General features: G+C 46.4%; 1 protein-coding gene across 5 annotated transcripts in view; it reads right to left on the bottom strand.

Annotated features, from left to right (window-relative positions):
- Positions 1-18,518, bottom strand: part of RUSC2 (RUN and SH3 domain containing 2) — a 69,935-nt gene that overhangs the window by 1,963 nt on the left and 49,454 nt on the right. For 2 of the 5 annotated variants that reach the window (XM_004747520.3, XM_004747521.3), the window contains exons 2-9: positions 9,187-11,283; positions 3,492-4,121; positions 3,057-3,242; positions 2,756-2,896; positions 1,625-1,701; positions 1,244-1,418; positions 1,051-1,156; positions 310-356 (exon numbers count right to left, since the gene is read on the bottom strand). In XM_004747520.3, coding sequence (XP_004747577.1) covers positions 310-356; positions 1,051-1,156; positions 1,244-1,418; positions 1,625-1,701; positions 2,756-2,896; positions 3,057-3,242; positions 3,492-4,121; positions 9,187-11,215 — 3,391 coding nt within the window. In that variant the 5' untranslated portion in view covers positions 11,216-11,283. The remainder of the gene's footprint in view (positions 1-309; positions 357-1,050; positions 1,157-1,243; positions 1,419-1,624; positions 1,702-2,755; positions 2,897-3,056; positions 3,243-3,491; positions 4,122-9,186; positions 11,284-18,518) is intronic. The other 3 variants (XM_004747522.3, XM_004747523.3, XM_013053742.2) reach the window with 3 other exon arrangements.

Genomic DNA, 18,518 nt, shown 5'->3' with positions numbered 1-18,518 from the left:
GAGGCCGTTCGAAGTTGGTGCAGGTCGTGACCTCTACAACCCTAAGTGGCGGCCTCAGGTTCATAGGAGAGGTGTGGGGGTTCCTGGCCACCCTGACCTCCAGATTTCCTGAGTATCCTGCTGACTCCAAGGCTCTAACACAAGTAGAAGCTGGGGAGAGACTGGACTGGAAGTCCAGGCTCTGATGATCGCTTGGGTGGTCTCCTTCCCCACCTTCATCATCTGTAAAGAGCCATGTCTCCCTCTTCTGAGCCTCTGAGATCTGGCCTATATTGAGTTTGCAAGAGAGAGTAGTGTTCTGGGCATTACCTTCGTGGTTATAGAGGTGATTAAACCAGAACTCCAGGGACCGGATGCTGTAGGAAAATAGGCAGAGTTGAATCTTTGTGGAGACAGCCAGATGATAAGGTACAAAGGAGACAGACAGGGGGTCAAACATAGGGCAGAGGCATAGGTACACCTCCCTTCTATGGCAGGGATGTTACCTAGTTCATTTCATGTAAAATAGTTCTGGAAAGTCAGTGGGGGATGTTGGGAGGGGGGTGAACATGTGATTCAAAAGTCAATGACATCCCTTTAGAATGGATGTGGCTTGCCTAGGACCCCAAAAGTCAGGGCAGCTACTGAGAGTACAGGGTACACATCCCAAAGGGGATGACCCAGGCTCATACTTGAGAAGCAAGGATACTGTAATGTGGATCTCAAGGGGATCTTATGGTCAGGCAGGATTTGGAAGTAGTGCTGGAATTGGGTGGATCAAGGTTTACAATATCCAGAGAACCACATTAATTTCCAAATAAGCCAGATTATGAATTTATAAAAGCAAAAGACCATGTTGGTGAGCAGTGCCAGAGGGCTATGGGTATGGTGGGAAACCAGGGACACACTGAGAGAGGCTGAAGCTAGATGGGGAGAAAGTGAGCCTGGGCCCTGGCCACAGAGCCTGCAAATTCCCTTGCCTCTCTCAGCCTAGGGATTTGGTTCCACAGACGTGGCAGAGCCCAGGGGTGATGGCTGTGGTTTGTCGCTCTTGCTTCCCCACACACTCACTTCAGCAGGCCGAGAATGAAGGCGTTGAAACGCATGGTGTGACTGGTGAGTTCTGGGAACTGGCTGACCTTGTTGTAGAGGCCATGCAGGACCTTGGTGGATGGGCCTGAGGGGAAGCCAGAGTTAGCAGTCACATTCCCAGTCTCCTGAATCTGAATCTTTGCCTGGGGTCATCTTGCCACCCAGCACTTACCTAGCTGTGTGGAAGCCTCAACCACACTCCACGGCATGTTCTTGCGTTGCCCAATGATGACATCTAGCACGAAGGCCTTGAGCCCATCCTCCAGCACAGCCTGGACTGCAGGGCACAAGTACTTCAGAACCAGGTGGCCCACATTGGGGCTCACAGAACTGTTCCCCAGCTTTGCCTGTGGATGCAGTAGAGAAGAAGAAGGAATCGTTTGAAGCCCGACCTTGGTCTTCTCTGACTTTCTTAGGCCTCAGCGTGCTTCTCTTGCAATCCCCAGCCCAAAGTACCCGATTCTGAGTTCTAGGTGCAGGAGAGCAGAAGGCGGCAGCATAGAATGGGTGAGGGTCAGCAGGGTAGAGCTCAGCTTGCCAGTTTTTTGCCTACCTTCACCCCAGGATCCCGGCTTGTGCCAAAATGGGCCACGATGAGGTCCACGGCAGTGTTAACCGCCTTTACCAGCCCTGCAAGTGAGAACTCCATGTGACGGGTTCCTAAGCAAGTCCCTCGGCAACTCAGCTGAAACTGAGTCCTCAGTGGAGAGAGAGAGGGGAGTCCACTCTCTCTCTCTCTGTCCTGCACATGGCCCGGCCCCTTCCTGTTTTTGCCCAGTTCTCAAGCCTTGTACTTTTTTCACTGCCAGTGGGCCTGTTCCAGCGATTGCCTCTTCAAGACCCTCTTGCTCCAGTCCTGGATCAAACTAACTATCCATCTTCTTCACTATAAGAAACCAGGCTAGTGGTTGTTGGAGAAAGTCCAGGGCCACTCACAACAGTGGCCGACAAGGGTACCTCTTTGACCTCTTTGACACACTGCTTATGCTCTCACATTGCCAAGTTTTTACCCTCTTCTCAAACTCTTGGTTTGACTTTACCAAGAGAATAGAGGCCACTGGTCATCAATTCAACTTCATGATCCATTCAAAAGACATAACTACGTTCTATCTATCTTCCTTCCTGCCCCCCTCAATCTCTACCTTGCTCAAGGTTCTTCCCTTTTCCCAGCTTTGAACTCCCCACTCTGCCTCTACAGGGGACTTCAGCTTCATCCTTCTCCCTTCCCACAGCCTTCCCTTCAGCCCACAATTATGCTCAATTCTTTCCCCATCATCTCACTGAAACAGCCCTCTCTTAGTCCAGTGGTCCCTTATTTGCTGAATCTCTTAGTAGATGTTACCATCATGCCTACCCAAGCTGGTAGGCCCTGTGGTACTTATACTCCCATTAAAGCTCGTGGCCATTTATGACATGGCAATCTCCCTCACTCTCCTTAGCTCCCTGAGGTAAGAGACCAAAGCCTGATTCTTAAGCATCTGATAAATGATCCTTGTGTACTCATGCACACTCGCCTTACAAAATGCACAGACTTCAGCCTCTTGCCCCAGTTCCTGTGCTGATTCCTTTCTAGCACTTTCCCTATCCAAATAGGGAAATATTCTGGAGGACCAGACAGTAGGGCAATAGGCACAAAAAGGTACTGACAACAGAATTCCTGGCTTGACCTGGGGGTCATATTCACCTTTTTTCTGAAGCAGGTCAATGGAAATGGCCTCTGAGTTGCCATCTGGGGACAGACAAAACTCAGCTGGAGGCTTCTCAGTCAAGGAAAAGGGATCTTGGAAGTCAGGGCAGGTCAGTGGTAATGGCTTCACTATTTGACCTGGAAAGAAGAGAAAACTCAATCTCAAGCAACATCCTTCCAAGAGTCGCAGCTCAGTTCTGTGCCTCATACTCTCTGGGACATGCTCCTGTGGGACTGCCCCCTTCCCCAGCCCTTCCCGGGGCCTGCCCTGGGCATCCTGGGGACCTGGCCCACACACCATTCAGCCGGCAGTTCAGATGGCCAGCAGCACTGAAGGAGCCAGGGAACTCAAAGATGGGGTTCCTTCGGGCCAGCCGAGCATCCTGTGGCCTTCGGTCTAGGCTCCCTGACAATCCAGGTGGCCCTAGTGGGTTCTTCCTCCTGTATTCCCGCCACTTGAGTGCTTGAGGGGATAGGTGGTTGGCTGAAAGCAGAACAGATGAGCGGAAGAGACGGGCAAGAGTTAGCAGGAGACAACATTTCACATTCACCCAGTGTGGCCATATAAAATGAGGGCTGGGAGTGCTTGGATATTATTCATAGAAGCTGGGGAAGGAGATATAAACATTTTAACCCCTGACCCCAGGTCGGAGAATAAGAAAGCATTCACAGGCAGCCGGGGTAGTGGTGGTGGGGGTGTAGAAATGCTTGCGGTGGAGGGTAAAGCTCATACCGTTATTGGGCCTGGAGGCCATGCTGCCCTCACCACCTCCCCGGGCTAGGCTTTCTGCTCGACTGAGGCTAGATCTCCAGGAGCCCAGAGGAGGCAAGCTTCCTGTTCCATGGAGACGGTACTCAGCCAAGGTCAGTAGCTTCTGATCCTCCTTCTGTGGCTGCTGGGAGGTGGCAGGCCGGGCAACAGGAGGACAGGAGCGGCTCCATGGGGGTGGGCTTTCTGTGGCTGTGGCCTGCTCTGGAGGAGGGGAGCACGAGGTGGAAGCAGAAGAGTCGGTGCTGGGCCCAAAGGGGCCAGCACTGCGGATGGGGGAGTAGCTACCCAGGGGCGATGGGCGTGAGGTTTCTGGCTCAGGCCCAGCTTTTCTGGCACCTCTGTTGGCAGGTGCCTGTGACTCCCCTGAGGGAGCTAAGGCTGGGACTTGAGCAGTGGGGGCAGCCAGTGGGGCAGGCTGCTGTGCACGGCTGCAGCCAGAGAGGCCATAGAGCTGGGAAAGGCTATGGAGGGCACGGGCCTTGGCCAACTGCTTTGGGAAGTGGTGCTGGAACACGAAGGGCTGGATGGGCAGCGTGGTTGGCCTCTGCTCCTTGCTGTAGCGAAGGACTGGTCGGCTGTCCGCACCACCCCCTGTGGCAACAGTGATGAAGGAAGAATCAGAGAGACAGACCCTAGAACCCCCAGGAGAGGAAGCAAAGAAGCAGACAGATAATGCTCACAGGGGAGAGGGGAAGAGATGGGCAGGAAGGATGGGTTGTAGGAATTGAATGCGGGGTAAGGGCAATCCAAGTTTGGGAATGTGACAGTGCTCCTCCCATCTTTTATAGAACTTTTTCTATTTTTTTATGATGCTTAACTCTTCTGTACTCTTGACTAGTCACCCCTTTTTCATTTTCTTGACTTCAAGGGTGGGTGTATCTTAAGCCTCCATCCTTAGATCTCCCTTTACATTTTCTCCCCTGTATTGTTCAAGTTCAGACATTCATACAGAAGACTCCTGAACCCATAGCTTTAGCCCCCACCTTCCCCTTAATCTTTGGATTATTCTGCTTGAGGATTCTGCTTTCACTTAAAATGTACTATTTTAAGCGTGTCTGGGTGGCTTAGTCAGTTAAGCATCTGACTCTTGATTTCGGCTCAGATTATGATCTCAGGCTCTGTGTTGGGCTTGGAGCCTACTTAAGATTCTTTCTCTCCCTCTGGGGTGCCTGGGTGGCACAGCTTGTTAAGCCTCTCACTCTTGGTTTCGGCTCAGGTCATGATCTCATGAGTCATGATCTCAAGGGTAGTGAGATCAAGCCCCATGTTGGGCTCTGCTCTCAGTGGGGAGTCTGCTGGAGATTCTCTCTCACTCTCTCCTTCTTTCTCTGCCCCTCCCCTGCCTCGCTTACTCTAAAATAAATAAAATCTTAAAAAGAAAAAGACTCTCCATCTGCCCCCCTCCCCATCAAAATTTTGCTATTTTAAGTAAGTTCATCTATCACCTTTCCTCTCATGACTTCCATTTCTGTCAAGGGCAGAACTACCATTTCCTTTTTTCTAAGCCTAAAGAGTTGGGAGTAAGGATCACAGATATTCAAGGTAAGATGTTATTTACTTCAAGCTTTTGCTCATCACCAGTCTCCACTAAAGCTGACTCACTTCATTATTAAGCAAATCTAACTATAACATTTCTTCATTTGCAGCTGGAATCAGCCTCCTGTCACCTCCATCCACCCCATTCCTACTCTTTCATGATCCTGGCACTGGAGCCTCAGGATCCACATTTGCTCCCTCTACACAGAGCTGTGGTCCCCAACACTGGTCCTCTCTTGTTCTTTCAGCCAATCTTCAGGTCAGCGTCTCTCAACACACAGGGCTCAGAACTAAACACAAAATTCCAGGATACTGCACAGCCTGTCTTTGTGTGAGCTGTGCTTCTAATAAAACACTGCACACACTATAAACATCTGAATTGACACAAGGTGGTGCTACAAGCTTCCACGAAGCCAGAAACCCTGGGTGTGGCTCACTAGACGACTCTGGCTCAACAAATCTATGAGACAGGAATTAATATCCTTACCTGACAGCTCAGGGTATTGGAAATTTAGAGAGACTAAGTCATTTGTCCAAGGTTACACAACTAGGAAGTGCCAGAGCTAGAATTCTGCCTAAGCCGGAGTCTGACATAGGGGCTAATGTTCTCTTTATCACACTGCACTACACAGGAAATGGTATCCCTCATCTTTTCCCATTTATTTACTTCATTGATTCTTAAGGGGATAGTGATCACAACCCCAACAGGGAGGGGTTTCAGAATCACTCCCAGGGAATATATTCAAAATATACCCTCCTGTCATCTCCAATCTGTGCTTAGAGAACAACCTTTGTCATTCTCCCTTGCTTATTACTATGCTCCAGCCACAATTCCTTCTGCCCTTAAACATGCCAAGTTAATTAACATCTCAAGGTCTTTTGCACCTGCTGGTTATACCCGAAATCATCTCATCATTCAGGCATCAGTTCAAATATCACCACCTCAGTGGTGACCACCCCAGTCCCTCTGGGAAGTCACCCTCTGTCTCATTATCCTGTTGTATTTTCTTTTCAGCATTTTATCCCTATTAGAAATTATCTTATTTGTTCATTATCTATTACTCCTCATAAGGACTCCAAAAAAGCAGGGCTTTGAGTTGTTCATTGATGTATCCTCAGTGCCTAGACTAGAGCCCAGTACATAGTAGGTACTGAATAAATACCTGTTAAATGAATGAATCCCCATGGTCACCCTTGGTTCAGGCTAGTCTTGCTGCAACCAGATCTTAGATAAGTCAGATTTCTTCATAAAATACCAGTTTTATCCCCTGTGGCCCTACTGCCCACAGAATGAAGTCTAATCTTCTCAAATAGGTATCCACACTTGCCACCAATTAGATTGCTCCACTCAAACTCACACACCTGCCATAGACACCGCTCTTCCCACCATATTCCCATCTTTCAGTACACAGCCTTTCCTGTTGGGAATGCCTCCTTCCTTTCCATTTATTTAAATACCAAATTTCAAGGCTGAACTGACCCTGGCTTTCAGATTAGGCCTTCCCAACAGTAGCTTTATTATGCCTGCTATATAAAGTATGTTTGAATTAGACTGTTTATTTCTACTCTTTAAAAAAAAAAAATCCTCCCCAGGTCCCCAGCATAGGGTTTGAGGCAGAGGAATGAGATAAGGGAGGAAGGAGGGGTCTGACCTGGGGAGTGGGTCTCAGTTTTGTCCCCAGGGAATACAGAGACTAAGGTTTCTTGCTTTTCTGTGGGACAGCCCTTGAGAAAATCAGAGACCACATTCACCCAAGTTTGCTGTTCTGTAGGTGACACAACCACAGTCCTTCAGTTCCTTCTTAAAATGAAGTACCCAGAACTTGCAGGTGAGTGCTAACTGTTCAGAGGAGTAGAGGACTATCTGCTTCTCCCTTCTGGCGTCTATCAATGAAGATAGTCATTTGAACTGTGTGGAAGCCCTTCCAAACTGCTGACTCATTCTGAATGTGCAACCAATTAAATATCACAAGTTAAGTCCAGCTTACCTATCAAACTTCACATTAGCCCCTGCTTTTTTGTTTTGTTCTTTCCAGATTTGGTAAGATCTTTTTGAATCTTGATTCTGCTGCTCAGGATGTCAAAGAGATCTCAGTTTCTTTTGTCATTCATGAATTCATTGAATTGTCATTCACTCTTTAATTTAAAAAAAAAAACCATACAGAATTGAGAGAGGAACCGTATGGGAGGTCACTGGAGACTTATGCAACAGAACAGCATCTCTATATGAAAAGTCTTACCCAATGATTAAACACACACACACACACACACACACACACACACGCTTTAAAATGCCTCTCCCATCTCTGACCAGGACTGTTCTTGCCTTCAGAATGCCAGCCACAGCATCCCCTGGGCTGAGTGGCACCCACCAGGTAGTGAAGTCTAATAAGGGAGTGAGACTCTGGCCAATCTCTGCTGTTTCAGAACCCCCTCCTCCTTGGGGTCTCCCCTTTCATCCTCTACCCCAAAGGCAGCTTCTCTGTGTCTTTTTAAGAGTGTGAAGTCTTTTCAGGCTATGATCTCCCCAACAGCAGAGATTACACCATTAATGGTTCTTTAACCCACTCCCAAGCCAAAGGACCCGACCCGAGCCCACAGCATAGCACATGCCCCTTTATCTCCCTTTCCCTGCTTTGTCTCTTCTTCCAAGCCCTCTGAGATCTGCTTCCCCCCTCACTACTCTCAAATGTTGTTTTCGGGATTCTTCAGCCTTAATGTTAGCAATTTCTCTTCAAAACTTTGTTGAACCCAACTCTTTTTTGAAACTTTCACCTCCTCTAGTGCCTGTGGCTTTACTCTCCCCTGATTTTCCCAATTCTTCTCAGAACCTTTGAGTGTTGCTCTGCTCACCCTTAAATCATTATATCCTCAGGGCTCTCTGTCCTTGTTCCCTTTACAACTCCACACATTCTCCCTGGGGGCTCTCATCTACTTGAAGCTTCAGCTACCTCGATTATTCTGATGATTTTGATCTTTGTGGTCTCCTGACCCCCAGGGCATCCTTTCCAATTCGCCTTTCACCCAAACAACCAGTGATCTTTCTAAAATGCAAAGACCATCCCATTAAGCTATTAAAAACAACCAAAATGCCACTTCCCTGATTAAAATCCTTCAATAGTTCCCTCCACACCCTACCAAATTATTTGGCTATACCAAATTATTTAGAGTTTTTGTAAGCATCAAGTTATTCTTCACCTTTGTGGTTTCACACAGACAACTGTATGAACCCAGAATAAGTTTCTGCAAAGCCTATTCTTCATCTCTTTCTAGACTGGCTTTAAATACAAATTGTTAGCAGTCTTTCTCTGACATTTTAGTCTGTCTAGAGATGCCCAGTACTGTACACCTTCATCTCTGGTTTTTGTTCTTAAGTAGGCTCCAATACAGGGCTTGAACTCACGATCCTGAAATTGAGACCTCAGCTGACATCAAGAGTTGGCTGCTTAACCAACTAAGCCACCCAGGCGTGCGCCTCACCCCATCTCTGTGTATTAATGATGTTACCTTTTCTGTTTTCATCCATAGTCAGAATTCCTTGAGGCTAGAGACTATCCCTCACATCTATCACCAACATTTAACACAGAGCATTTATATAACAACTATTTAAATGGAATAAAATAAATAGGGAAAGAGCAGGCCCAGGATGCTTAAAGGTGAAGTGTCTGGATTCAGGCTCTTTGAAGAGCAGCAACAATCACTGACCAAAGAACAAACCTCACTGACACCCAGTGTGGTTTGCCTATGGGACATATCTCTTAGGCACTGTAAATTCCTAAATGTCCCAAACTGAACTTGGGATTTTCTCCTTTTTCTAGGAAATCCACTTTTACATCAGTGTCTGTGGTCCCTATCCATGAACCATCATCTTTCCAGTCATCAAGGCTTACTATCACAGTCTTCTGCATACTTCCTTTCCCAATATATCAATCTCTGACATTTCAGTGTTATTTTTTATCCTTCCCTCCATTACAACTGTAGGACATGACCTGGACTGGAAAGATGATGGATCTAGGCTGAGGAACCTTTAGTGGTTATGGTTAGGGTGGTTGCTAGGGCCCTATCACTGAGGAGGCCATGCATACATATCCTGGTATTCTCCAGCCTCTAAGTTCCTTACCGTCAGCTCTAGCTCTTGCATCCTTCTGGGTATGGCTGTTGGCTGGGCTCCCTGAGAGAGCAGACCCTGGATCCATCAGCTGGGCCAGGGGTCCTTGCCCAGCAGCTCTGAGGCTAGCAGGTGGCATCTCACTGGACTGGGGGCCCTGACAGACCTGGGTGGACCAGGACTCTGGGCCAATTATGTCCATGCCGGGCCCTGAGGGCATGGGTGGTAGGCTGTGGCTACAGCGAGTGCCCTCGTCCAGTGGGCCCACCCTATCTTGTTGGGCTTCTGGGATGGGTGAGAACTCTTGGGAGGAGTCCCCAATGCTCACTCGGAGTGGAGGGGAGCCAGAGCCTGCAGCCTTCTTCCGGCCCTTGGCGAGCTCAGCAAAGGAGGTGACTCGCCGAGGTGGTGAGCCAGGCCCAGCGAGGGCCGCGGGACCCTCACTCAGGCGCACTGGGCAACTCAACATGCGTTCCAGTGAGCCTAGGCGGACAGGAGGGCTGCGCGCGAGGCTGCGATCACAGCTCCGAGAGCGCTGGCGTCCAGTGCTAAGGTTGGGGGGTGAAGTGTTAGTATACACTTGCCCCTCGATCACACCGGGGCCCATAGGAGCTGCTGCTTCCACCGAGGAACCCACCACTCCTTGTTCCTCTGTCTGGACTTCTGGCCTCTGGAATAGGTAATACTCAGAGGGCTGGCTAGGGCCAGGGTCTGGGCCAGGGCCTGGTGCAGGGCTTATCTTGGTGTGTTCTTCAGAGCAGCTGGTGATGGAAGAGCCAGCTGGGCTTGGGGATGACTGGGAGGAGAGGTCACAGGTGACAAGTTTATAGTAATTCTGGGTGGCCACAACAAGACGGGCCTGGCTCTGGAAGCAGGCTGTGAGGTCAGCCACACCTGGGCAGGGCTCACAGTGTGGGCGGTAGGAGTTGCAGTTGGCATCGAGCTCAGGAGATGAGGCATGAGGACAGCCATAGCTCCCTTCCCTTCCTCCGCTGTCAGGGTGGTGGGACTCACAAGACATCTTCGACTCGGCTGGGGAGGGCTGCAGGTCCAGGTAGAAGGCGCCAGGGTCTGAGTGGCTACAGAAAGAAGAGTTGCTGCAAGACTGTGGGGCGGAGTTGAGATTGGCACGGGAGTTGCCATGCATCTTGTTGTAGAGGGTGCTGAAGGTGACCAGCACACCATCTGAGCTGTTGCAGGAGGAGTCACTCACGTAGCCCATGGACTGGTCAGCCGCCTCGGACTGACTGGAGGTGCTACTGCAGCGGCAGTGCTGAGGCCCCGAGCCTGAGCATCCTGGGTTCCTTGGGGACTCATCTGAACTGAGCTTCCATTCCTGATCGAAGGAAAAGCCAGAGGTATCACTGGCTCCACCCCCACTGCCACTCCCCCCAGGTCCCCCACACTCATCCAGCTCCATGGTCTCTGCTTCCAGGTCTGGCCGGCAGCAGTGGCTAGGGCTGCAGTGCTGGCTCTCCAAGGTGGCCACCGGCTCCTGTTCCTGCCCCTCCACTACTCCAGCCCGACTACGCATTGCCCCCCATGGCCTGCCCGCTCTGGGGCCAGGTGGTGGCAGCTGGAAAGGGGACAGATGGAAGGTGGGCTGACCAGCCCCATGCAGGTGGAAGGACTGCTGGGTGGCACTATCACCAATGCTGTCGTCATACAGATCACTAAGTCCTGGCTCAGCCGCACCCTCCTGCAGCAGGAAAGGATTGTGCCGTTTAGGGGCCCCAGGGCCTCTGCCATCCCGAACCCTACTCTTCGTGCTGTCTGCAGGCCGTGCGGATCCCCCTGCAGCAGAGTGCAGACTGTTGTATAGCAGCGAGTCAGCTTGTCCTAGGTCTTGATCAGGCTGGGTGATGCCCAGGTCAGGGGGGCAGAAAGGATTGGATCTGGTGCTCCCACTACCTCCACTTGCCCCTCCACAGCACTGCCTGTCTGGGACCTGACAGTGCACCAGGGGGATGTGGTGGACGATGAGGGTCTCTCCAGCCAGCTTTGGGGGACTATCCATTCTGGAAATTTCGAACAAGGGCATCAACAGCACCAGACACTGCCCCCGGAGCCCAGTGGGGCAGAACACATTTCATCAGGAGAGCTTGGCACCTGGAGAGAGAGGGAAAGAAAGGGAACCTAATGTCACCTCCCTGGAAGTCAGGGACATGCCCTTCCCCAAAGCATTTTCAGATGGAGAAGAGCCCAAGGGGAGAAAAGACTCAGAGTCAAGATGGAGCTTGAGAGCACAGCCTGACAGAGTAAGGCCACCCTGCTGGACTTTCCGCATGGCACAGGTCCAGCTCCTGAGTGCCTGCTCCATTCCACATCGGCCATGCATCCACTCGTGACAAAGGGCAAACCCCTTTTCATGCCACCTATGAAGGTCTGGGGATCTCAAGAACAGTAATTTCTCCTTTTCTTTCAAGGACATGTTCTTAGCAGTAAACGATGATGATAAGTCCCAACTACAAAAAAAGCATGAAAACTTAGAAAAATCATCTAGGATGCTGAAAGGGTGCTCGGCCCTGAGGGGGACAGAGAGATGCCATAAACCCAGCTACAGTTTGCCAGCTCTCAGACAGGGGTAAAATCATGAGTACGAACTACATCATGTACTCACGGCAATAAGCTATTAATTTTGCAAGAAAACTGTTTTTTAAATATTCTGTATGGTTTGCCCCCATGTCACTTCATTTTCTCCTTTGAGCCCCAGAATGCTTGTCCCTCTCTGCTGGCTGTGGGCTAGCTAGCGATCCTCACTCTCCCTCCTACTGTCCTGGAGCTTCTACATTTTTCCTTTTTCAAGACTTTATTTTATTTAATTTAAGATTACTTATTTATTTATTTGACAGAGAGAGAGATCACAAGTAGGCAGAGAGGCAGGCAGAGAGAGAGGAAGGGAAGCAGGCACCCTGCTGAGCAAAGAGCCCGACGTGGGACTCGATTCCAGGACCCTGAGATCATGACCCGAGCTGAAGGCAGTGGCTTAACCCACTGAGCCACCCAGGCGCCCCTCAAGACTTTATTTTTTTAAAGATTTAATTTATTTATTTGACAGAGACACAGTGAGAGAGGAACACAAGCAGTGGGGAGCGGGAGAGGGAGAAGCAGGCCTCCCGATGAGCAGGGATCCTGACATGGGGCTCCGTCCCAAGGCCCTGGGATCATGACTGGAGCTGAAGGTAGACACTTAATGACTGAGCCACCCATGCACCCCTCAAGATTTTATTTTTAAGTAATCTCTGCAGTGAATGTGGGGCTGGCACTCACAACCCTGAGATCAGGAGTCACATGCTCCATTGGCTGAGCCAGCCACGCACCCCTGTCCTGGAGCTTCTTGAATACAGAGACCGAGTTGGGCATTAGAGTGACTACAAGTATGGGTGAAGCCAACCTTCTCACTGAGGGAATGGGTGTCTATTTCTATCACTTTTGTATCACTCAGGCACACAGAAAGCCTAGCAAACATCATAGGCATAATACACTCCCGATGTATTATGTCTTATGTATTATGTATTATGTATCTGTATCCGGCTCAGGATACAGATCTTCTGAAGTGCCCAAATTCTGCCCAGTTTCAGTCCAGAACTTTCACTATCAGGGTCCCCTAGAAAGTATTCTCTTCCCACTTTTTCCTCTAACAGGCAAAGGTAAAGTTCTCTCCTGTTCAAAGTCTCCTGGTCCCAAGCACACAGAGCCCATTCGGAGATTCTTTGGTCTGCTGGCTGGACTGTGGCCAAATGGCTTCTTCAAATTCTAGTCTCCTGTGCTACCAAGTTCAAGTCCTAACAGTCGTTGCTTGCTTAGACTCCTCCTATCTATTTTTTGCTAATTCATTCATTTCTCTTCCTTCCTTTTTTATTCCTGTCATTTTCCTTCCACCCACTATGAATCTAATTGCTCAATGCCTAAGTTTTCCGTCATTTAGTTGAATGCTTAACATCAATTTTTAAAAATTTAACTCATTTAGATTACAGGATCACAGCTCTTCATGTGGAGTATAGAAAAGATCTGGGTAAGTCACACATGCTCAAGGACATGAACAGGCAAAACATAAATGAAAAAATTCAAGTGGCTGATCAATACGTATGTGAGGAATACAGTTTTAAAAATTTATAAATTAAATTACATCAATAATAAAAAGCGAGTGTTGATCTTTTCTCCCCACCACCCCCCACCTTTACTTTCTGAGAGGAAGACTTCTTTGTTGGACTTCCAACCCTTTGGGAGTTGATTGGAGTAATGAGTTCATATGGAGAAAAGTAGAAACCAGAGAGGCTAAACTGAGCTATGAGGTTTGAGTTCTACAAGAAAACATGGAAATAATATTTATCATCTTGGATTGGGTGATGGTTTCTCAGATATGATAGATAAGGTGGACTTCATAAAATTTAAAAACCTTCATGCTTCAGAGGATACCATCAAGAAAAGACAATCCACAAAATGGGAGAAAATATTTGCAAAGAGATTACTGATCAAAATATATGAAGAACTATTCTTATAACTCAACAATAGAAAGACATATAACCCAATTAAAAACTAGACAAAGAACTTCAATAGACATTTCTCCACAGAAAACTTACAAATGGCCAATAAACACATGGAAAGATGCTCAACATCATTAGTCATTATAGAAATGAAAACCACATAGATACCACTTCATCTCCACCATGATGTCTAAGATAAAGGATAGTAACAAATGTTGGTGAGGATGTGGAGATATTGGAAACTCAACCTTGTTTGAGGCATTGTAAAATGGTACAGCCACTTTGGAAAATCAGTCTGACAGTTCCTTAAAATGTTAAACATAGAGTTACCACATGACCCAGCAATTCTACTCCTGTGTATATATCCAAGAGAAAGGAAAACACATGTTCACACAAAAGTTTGTATATTAATATTCACAGCAGCATTCACAGTAGCCAAAAAAGTTGTAGCAAGCCATTATCCATTAACAGATGAATGGATAAACATAATGTGAAACAGAGGCACCTGGCTTGCTCAGTTGGTAAAATATGTGATTCTTGATCTCAGGGTCTAGACTTCAAGGCCCACTCTGGGTGTAGAGCTTATGTACTTTATTTTTTAAATTTGGTTTCTCTTCTTTTCTTTTCTTTTTTTTTTAAAAAGATTCTATTTTTTTTTTTTAAGATTTATTTATTTATTTATTTGACAGAGAGAGAGATCACAAGCAGGCAGAGAGGCAGGCAGAGAGAGAGGAGAAAGCAGGCTCCCTGAAGAGCAGAGAGCTCGATGCGGGGCTCAATCCCAGGACCCTGAGATCATGACCTGAGCTGAAGGCATGGGCTTAACCACTGAGCCACCCAGGCGCCCCTTAAAGATTCTATTTTTAAGTAATCTTTTGACCCAAGGTAGGGACAGAACCAACAACCCTGAGATCAAGAGTTGTGCACTCCAACAACTAAGCCAGCCAGGAGCCCCAGTGTAGATAGATAGATAAAGCTGCAAAAAACCCCCGATGTTAAAAAATAATTTGATATAGGGGCGCCTGGATGGCTCAGCCATTAAGCGTCTGCCTTCGGCTCAGGGCTTGATCCTAGGGTTCTGGGATTGAGCCCCGCATCAGGCTCCCTGCTCAGTGGGAAGTCTGCTTCTTCCTCTCTCACTCTCCCGGCTTGTGTTCCCTCTGTCAAATAAATAAATAAAATCTTTTTAAAAAATTTGATATACGCATGCGATAGAATATTATTTAGCAATAAAAGGAATCAAGTAGTGATCAATGCTACAATCTGAATGAACCTCAAAAAGGTAAGTGAAAGAAGCCAGTCAGTCATAAAAGGCTTCTTTGTATGGTGTTGTATGATTCCATTTATACGAAATGTCCAGAATAGGCAAATCCAGGGAAACAGAAAATAGATTAGTGGTTGCCGGGGACTGGGGAATGGGGAGTGACTTCTAATGGGTACAGAAGTTCTTTCTGGGGTGATGAAAATGTTCTGAAATCAGACAGTGGTGATAATTATGAAAGTCTGTCAGTAAAATAAAATCTATAGATTTTTATGGTATGTGAATTATACCTTAACAAAGCTTTTATTTAAAACCTTTTTTAAAAATAGAAAAAATATTAGGATTTATGAGAAGAGGAAAGGGGAGATGAGGAAGGGAATGGGTGTTGAGCAATGGAGAGGATTAGGCATTTGCAGACACAAACTGAGAAAGACAAAAGAAAGAAAGCTGCCTTCAAGTATGGGATTTTGTTGAGAGGAATAAAGAGGATTTTTAGGAAATTTAGCTATGAAGTACATGAGATAATTTTCCCTTCACGACTCCCCATCTTTCTTCTTCCTTCACCAAGAAAACTTGGGTTCAAATATATATGCTACAAGGATAACAGAAAGTTGCAAACAACCTAAAATTCCAGTAGCAACAATCCACAAAAAAGTACAGAGCAGAGTATCATTAAAATAATATGTTAAGGGGCGCCTGGGTGGCTCAGTGGATTGCCTTCGGCTCAGGTCATGATCTCAGGGTCCTGGGATTGAGTCCCGCATCGGGCTCTCTGCTCAGCGGGGAGCCTGCTTCCCTCTCTCTCTCTCTCTGCCTGCCTCTTTGTCTACTGTGATCTCTCTCTGTCAAATGAATAAATAAAATCTTTAAAAAAAAATAATATGTTAATATGATTACTGACTTGGGAAAATGTTAATAAAATGTTAAGTAAAACTGCAGATTACAAACAGCATGCAGAGTATGACACCATTTTTGTAAATAAATACATGTCTATTACGTGTCTTAGTCTGTTCAGGCTGCTATGACAAAACATCTCAGACTATGTGGCTTATAAACAGAGAAATTTATTTCTCACAGTCTTAGAGCCTGGGAAGTCCAGGATCAAGGTGCCAGAATGGCTGCATTCTGCCCTCTTCCTTGTTCATGGCTGGCACCTTCTAGCTATATCTTTATATTGTGTAAGGGACAAGGGAGCTCTCTGGAGCCTGTTTTGTAAGAGCACTAATCCCACTCATGAGGGCTTTGTCCTCATGAGCTATCACCTCCCAAGGCCCTATCTCTTACTACCACTACCTTTGAGGTTAGGATTCAACATATGAATTTTAGGGGACACAAATATTCAGACCGTATCAATATGCATGAGAGAAAATTTGAAGGCATATACAACAAAATATTAATAGTGCTTAACTCTATTGAGCAATGTCGGATTATTTTTAATTTTACTGTTTCATCTATGTTTTCTTTTTAAATTTTTATTTAAATTCAGTTAATTAACTATAGTGTATTATTAGTTTCAAAGGTAGAGTTCGGTGATTCATCAGCATATAACACCAAGTGCTTATTACATCATACGCCTTCTTTTTTTTTTTTTTTTCCATATGCCCTTTTTAATGCCCATCATCCACTTCCTCAACCCCCTACCTACCATCCCTCCAGAAATCCTAGTCATTTGTATTTTCTAATTTGTATATAATAAATATCTATTATGTACATAATTTAAACAGTTTTGTTTTTCTCTCTCTTTTAGATTTGGGGGGAGAGGTGCGGGAGAGACTCTCAAGCAGGCTCCACACCCAGCACGGAACCTGGCAATGGTGCTTGATCTTACAACCCTGAGATCATGACCTGACCTGAAATCAAGAGTCAGATGCTTAACCAACTGAACCACCCAGATGCCTCATTTTGTTTTCTTTAAACAACACAGATACAGTGGGTTCAGGGCTTAGAGAGGGCAGCTTCCCCTTACATAGAGTATTAAGTTTCCCCAAAGTCTAGGCTATCATGTGACACCTGGACTAAAAGGAGCATAGAAAACTGTCTTGTACAGATAGGAGTACTTTCAGGAAAACCTATGGGCTACAGCCATCATTTGATCTTCAGTGAATAGCAACCAACCCCCCGTCCCCAGCACGATTTTCAAGTAGCATTCACAAATAAAACGTACACACATAAGAACTTTTGATTTGATTCACAAAACTATTACTGAGTCATACAGGCTTCATAATGGAAAAACATAATGACACAGAGTCTAGAAGGCTGATCCTCTAAACCAGGGAGAGAGAATAAATGGATACAGAAGATGATGAAGAACCCTTGGCTGGAGGATACAGAGAGCTGTATTACAATGTTGTTTATGTATCTGTCTCCCAAACTAGAGTTCATTCCCTGAGGTTAGAAACTGGAATATAGTCAACTCCGTGTCCCCAGAACCTATACATAGTGCTCGGAATGTGGTAAGTGCTTGGTTATTTGTGGACTCATAAACGTGACTTGTTTATCTTTTTATAATTGAGTTGTAGGAGTTTTAAAATTTCCTTTGTCAGATAGGTCTTTTTTTTTTTTTTAAGATTTTATGTATTTATTTGACAGAGACAGTGAAAGAGGGAACATAAGCAGGGGGAGTGGGAGAGGGACAAGCAGGCTTCCTGCCAGCAGGGACCTGATGTGGGACTTGATCGAGGGATCCTAGGATCATGACCTGAGCCAAGGCAGATGCCTAAGGAATGAGCCACCCAGGCACTCCCATCAGACATATCTTGAGAATATTTTCTCTTAGCTTGTCTTACATTTGTTTTCTTTTTCTTTTCTTTTCTTTTTTTTTTTTTTTAAAGATTTTATTTATTTACTTGAGAGAGAGACAGTGAGAGAGAGCATGAACGAGGAGAAGGTCAGAGAGAGAAGCAGACTCCCCATGGAGCTGGGAGTCCGATGCGGGACTCGATCCTGGGACTCCAGGATCATGACCTGAGCCGAAGGCAGTCATCCAACCAACTGAGCCACCCAGGCGTCCCTTATATTTGTTTTCTTAATGTTGCTTTTCAATTAATGGGAAGTTTTTAATTATATAAAATCACATTTATCTTTTTCTTTTTTTATGGTTAAAGCTTTTCATGCCTTATCTAAAATGTCTTTGCCTATCCCAAGATCATGAAGAAAATTTTTCCTTTTTTCCCCCCTGAAAGCTGTATAATTTTAGCTTTTATATTTAGGTTGTGTTGAATTCTATTTTAACTATAAAACTACATCACTGGTGGATTCATTTTATATTTTTGTATCTTAGAGAAGGTCTTATTCCTCCCTGATCTCCACACAACCAAGGGAAATGCCTGCCCAAGAGTTCCTTCACAGACAACTCTAGGTCAGCCAACTAAGGTGAAGTTCTGCAGACATCCTATGCGATTTTGTACTCATGCCTCTGCCCCCCTCCCCCAAATATGTTGTCTCACTGATCCTCACAACAACTCACCAAAGTAGGCAGAGCCACTTTCATTTTAAAAAATGAGGAAAGCAACAATCAGAAAAAAAAAGGACTTGTCCAAGATCACTCAATGAATAAATGACAGATTAAGACAGGACTCAGGAATCTTACCTTTTGA

The sequence above is a fragment of the Mustela putorius genome, unplaced genomic scaffold (assembly GCF_011764305.1).
Source record: "Mustela putorius furo isolate JIRA1106 unplaced genomic scaffold, ASM1176430v1.1 tig00000580_pilon_pilon_pilon, whole genome shotgun sequence".
Taxonomy (NCBI): domain Eukaryota; kingdom Metazoa; phylum Chordata; class Mammalia; order Carnivora; family Mustelidae; genus Mustela; species Mustela putorius.
This window is presented reverse-complemented; position numbering and strand designations above follow the sequence as displayed.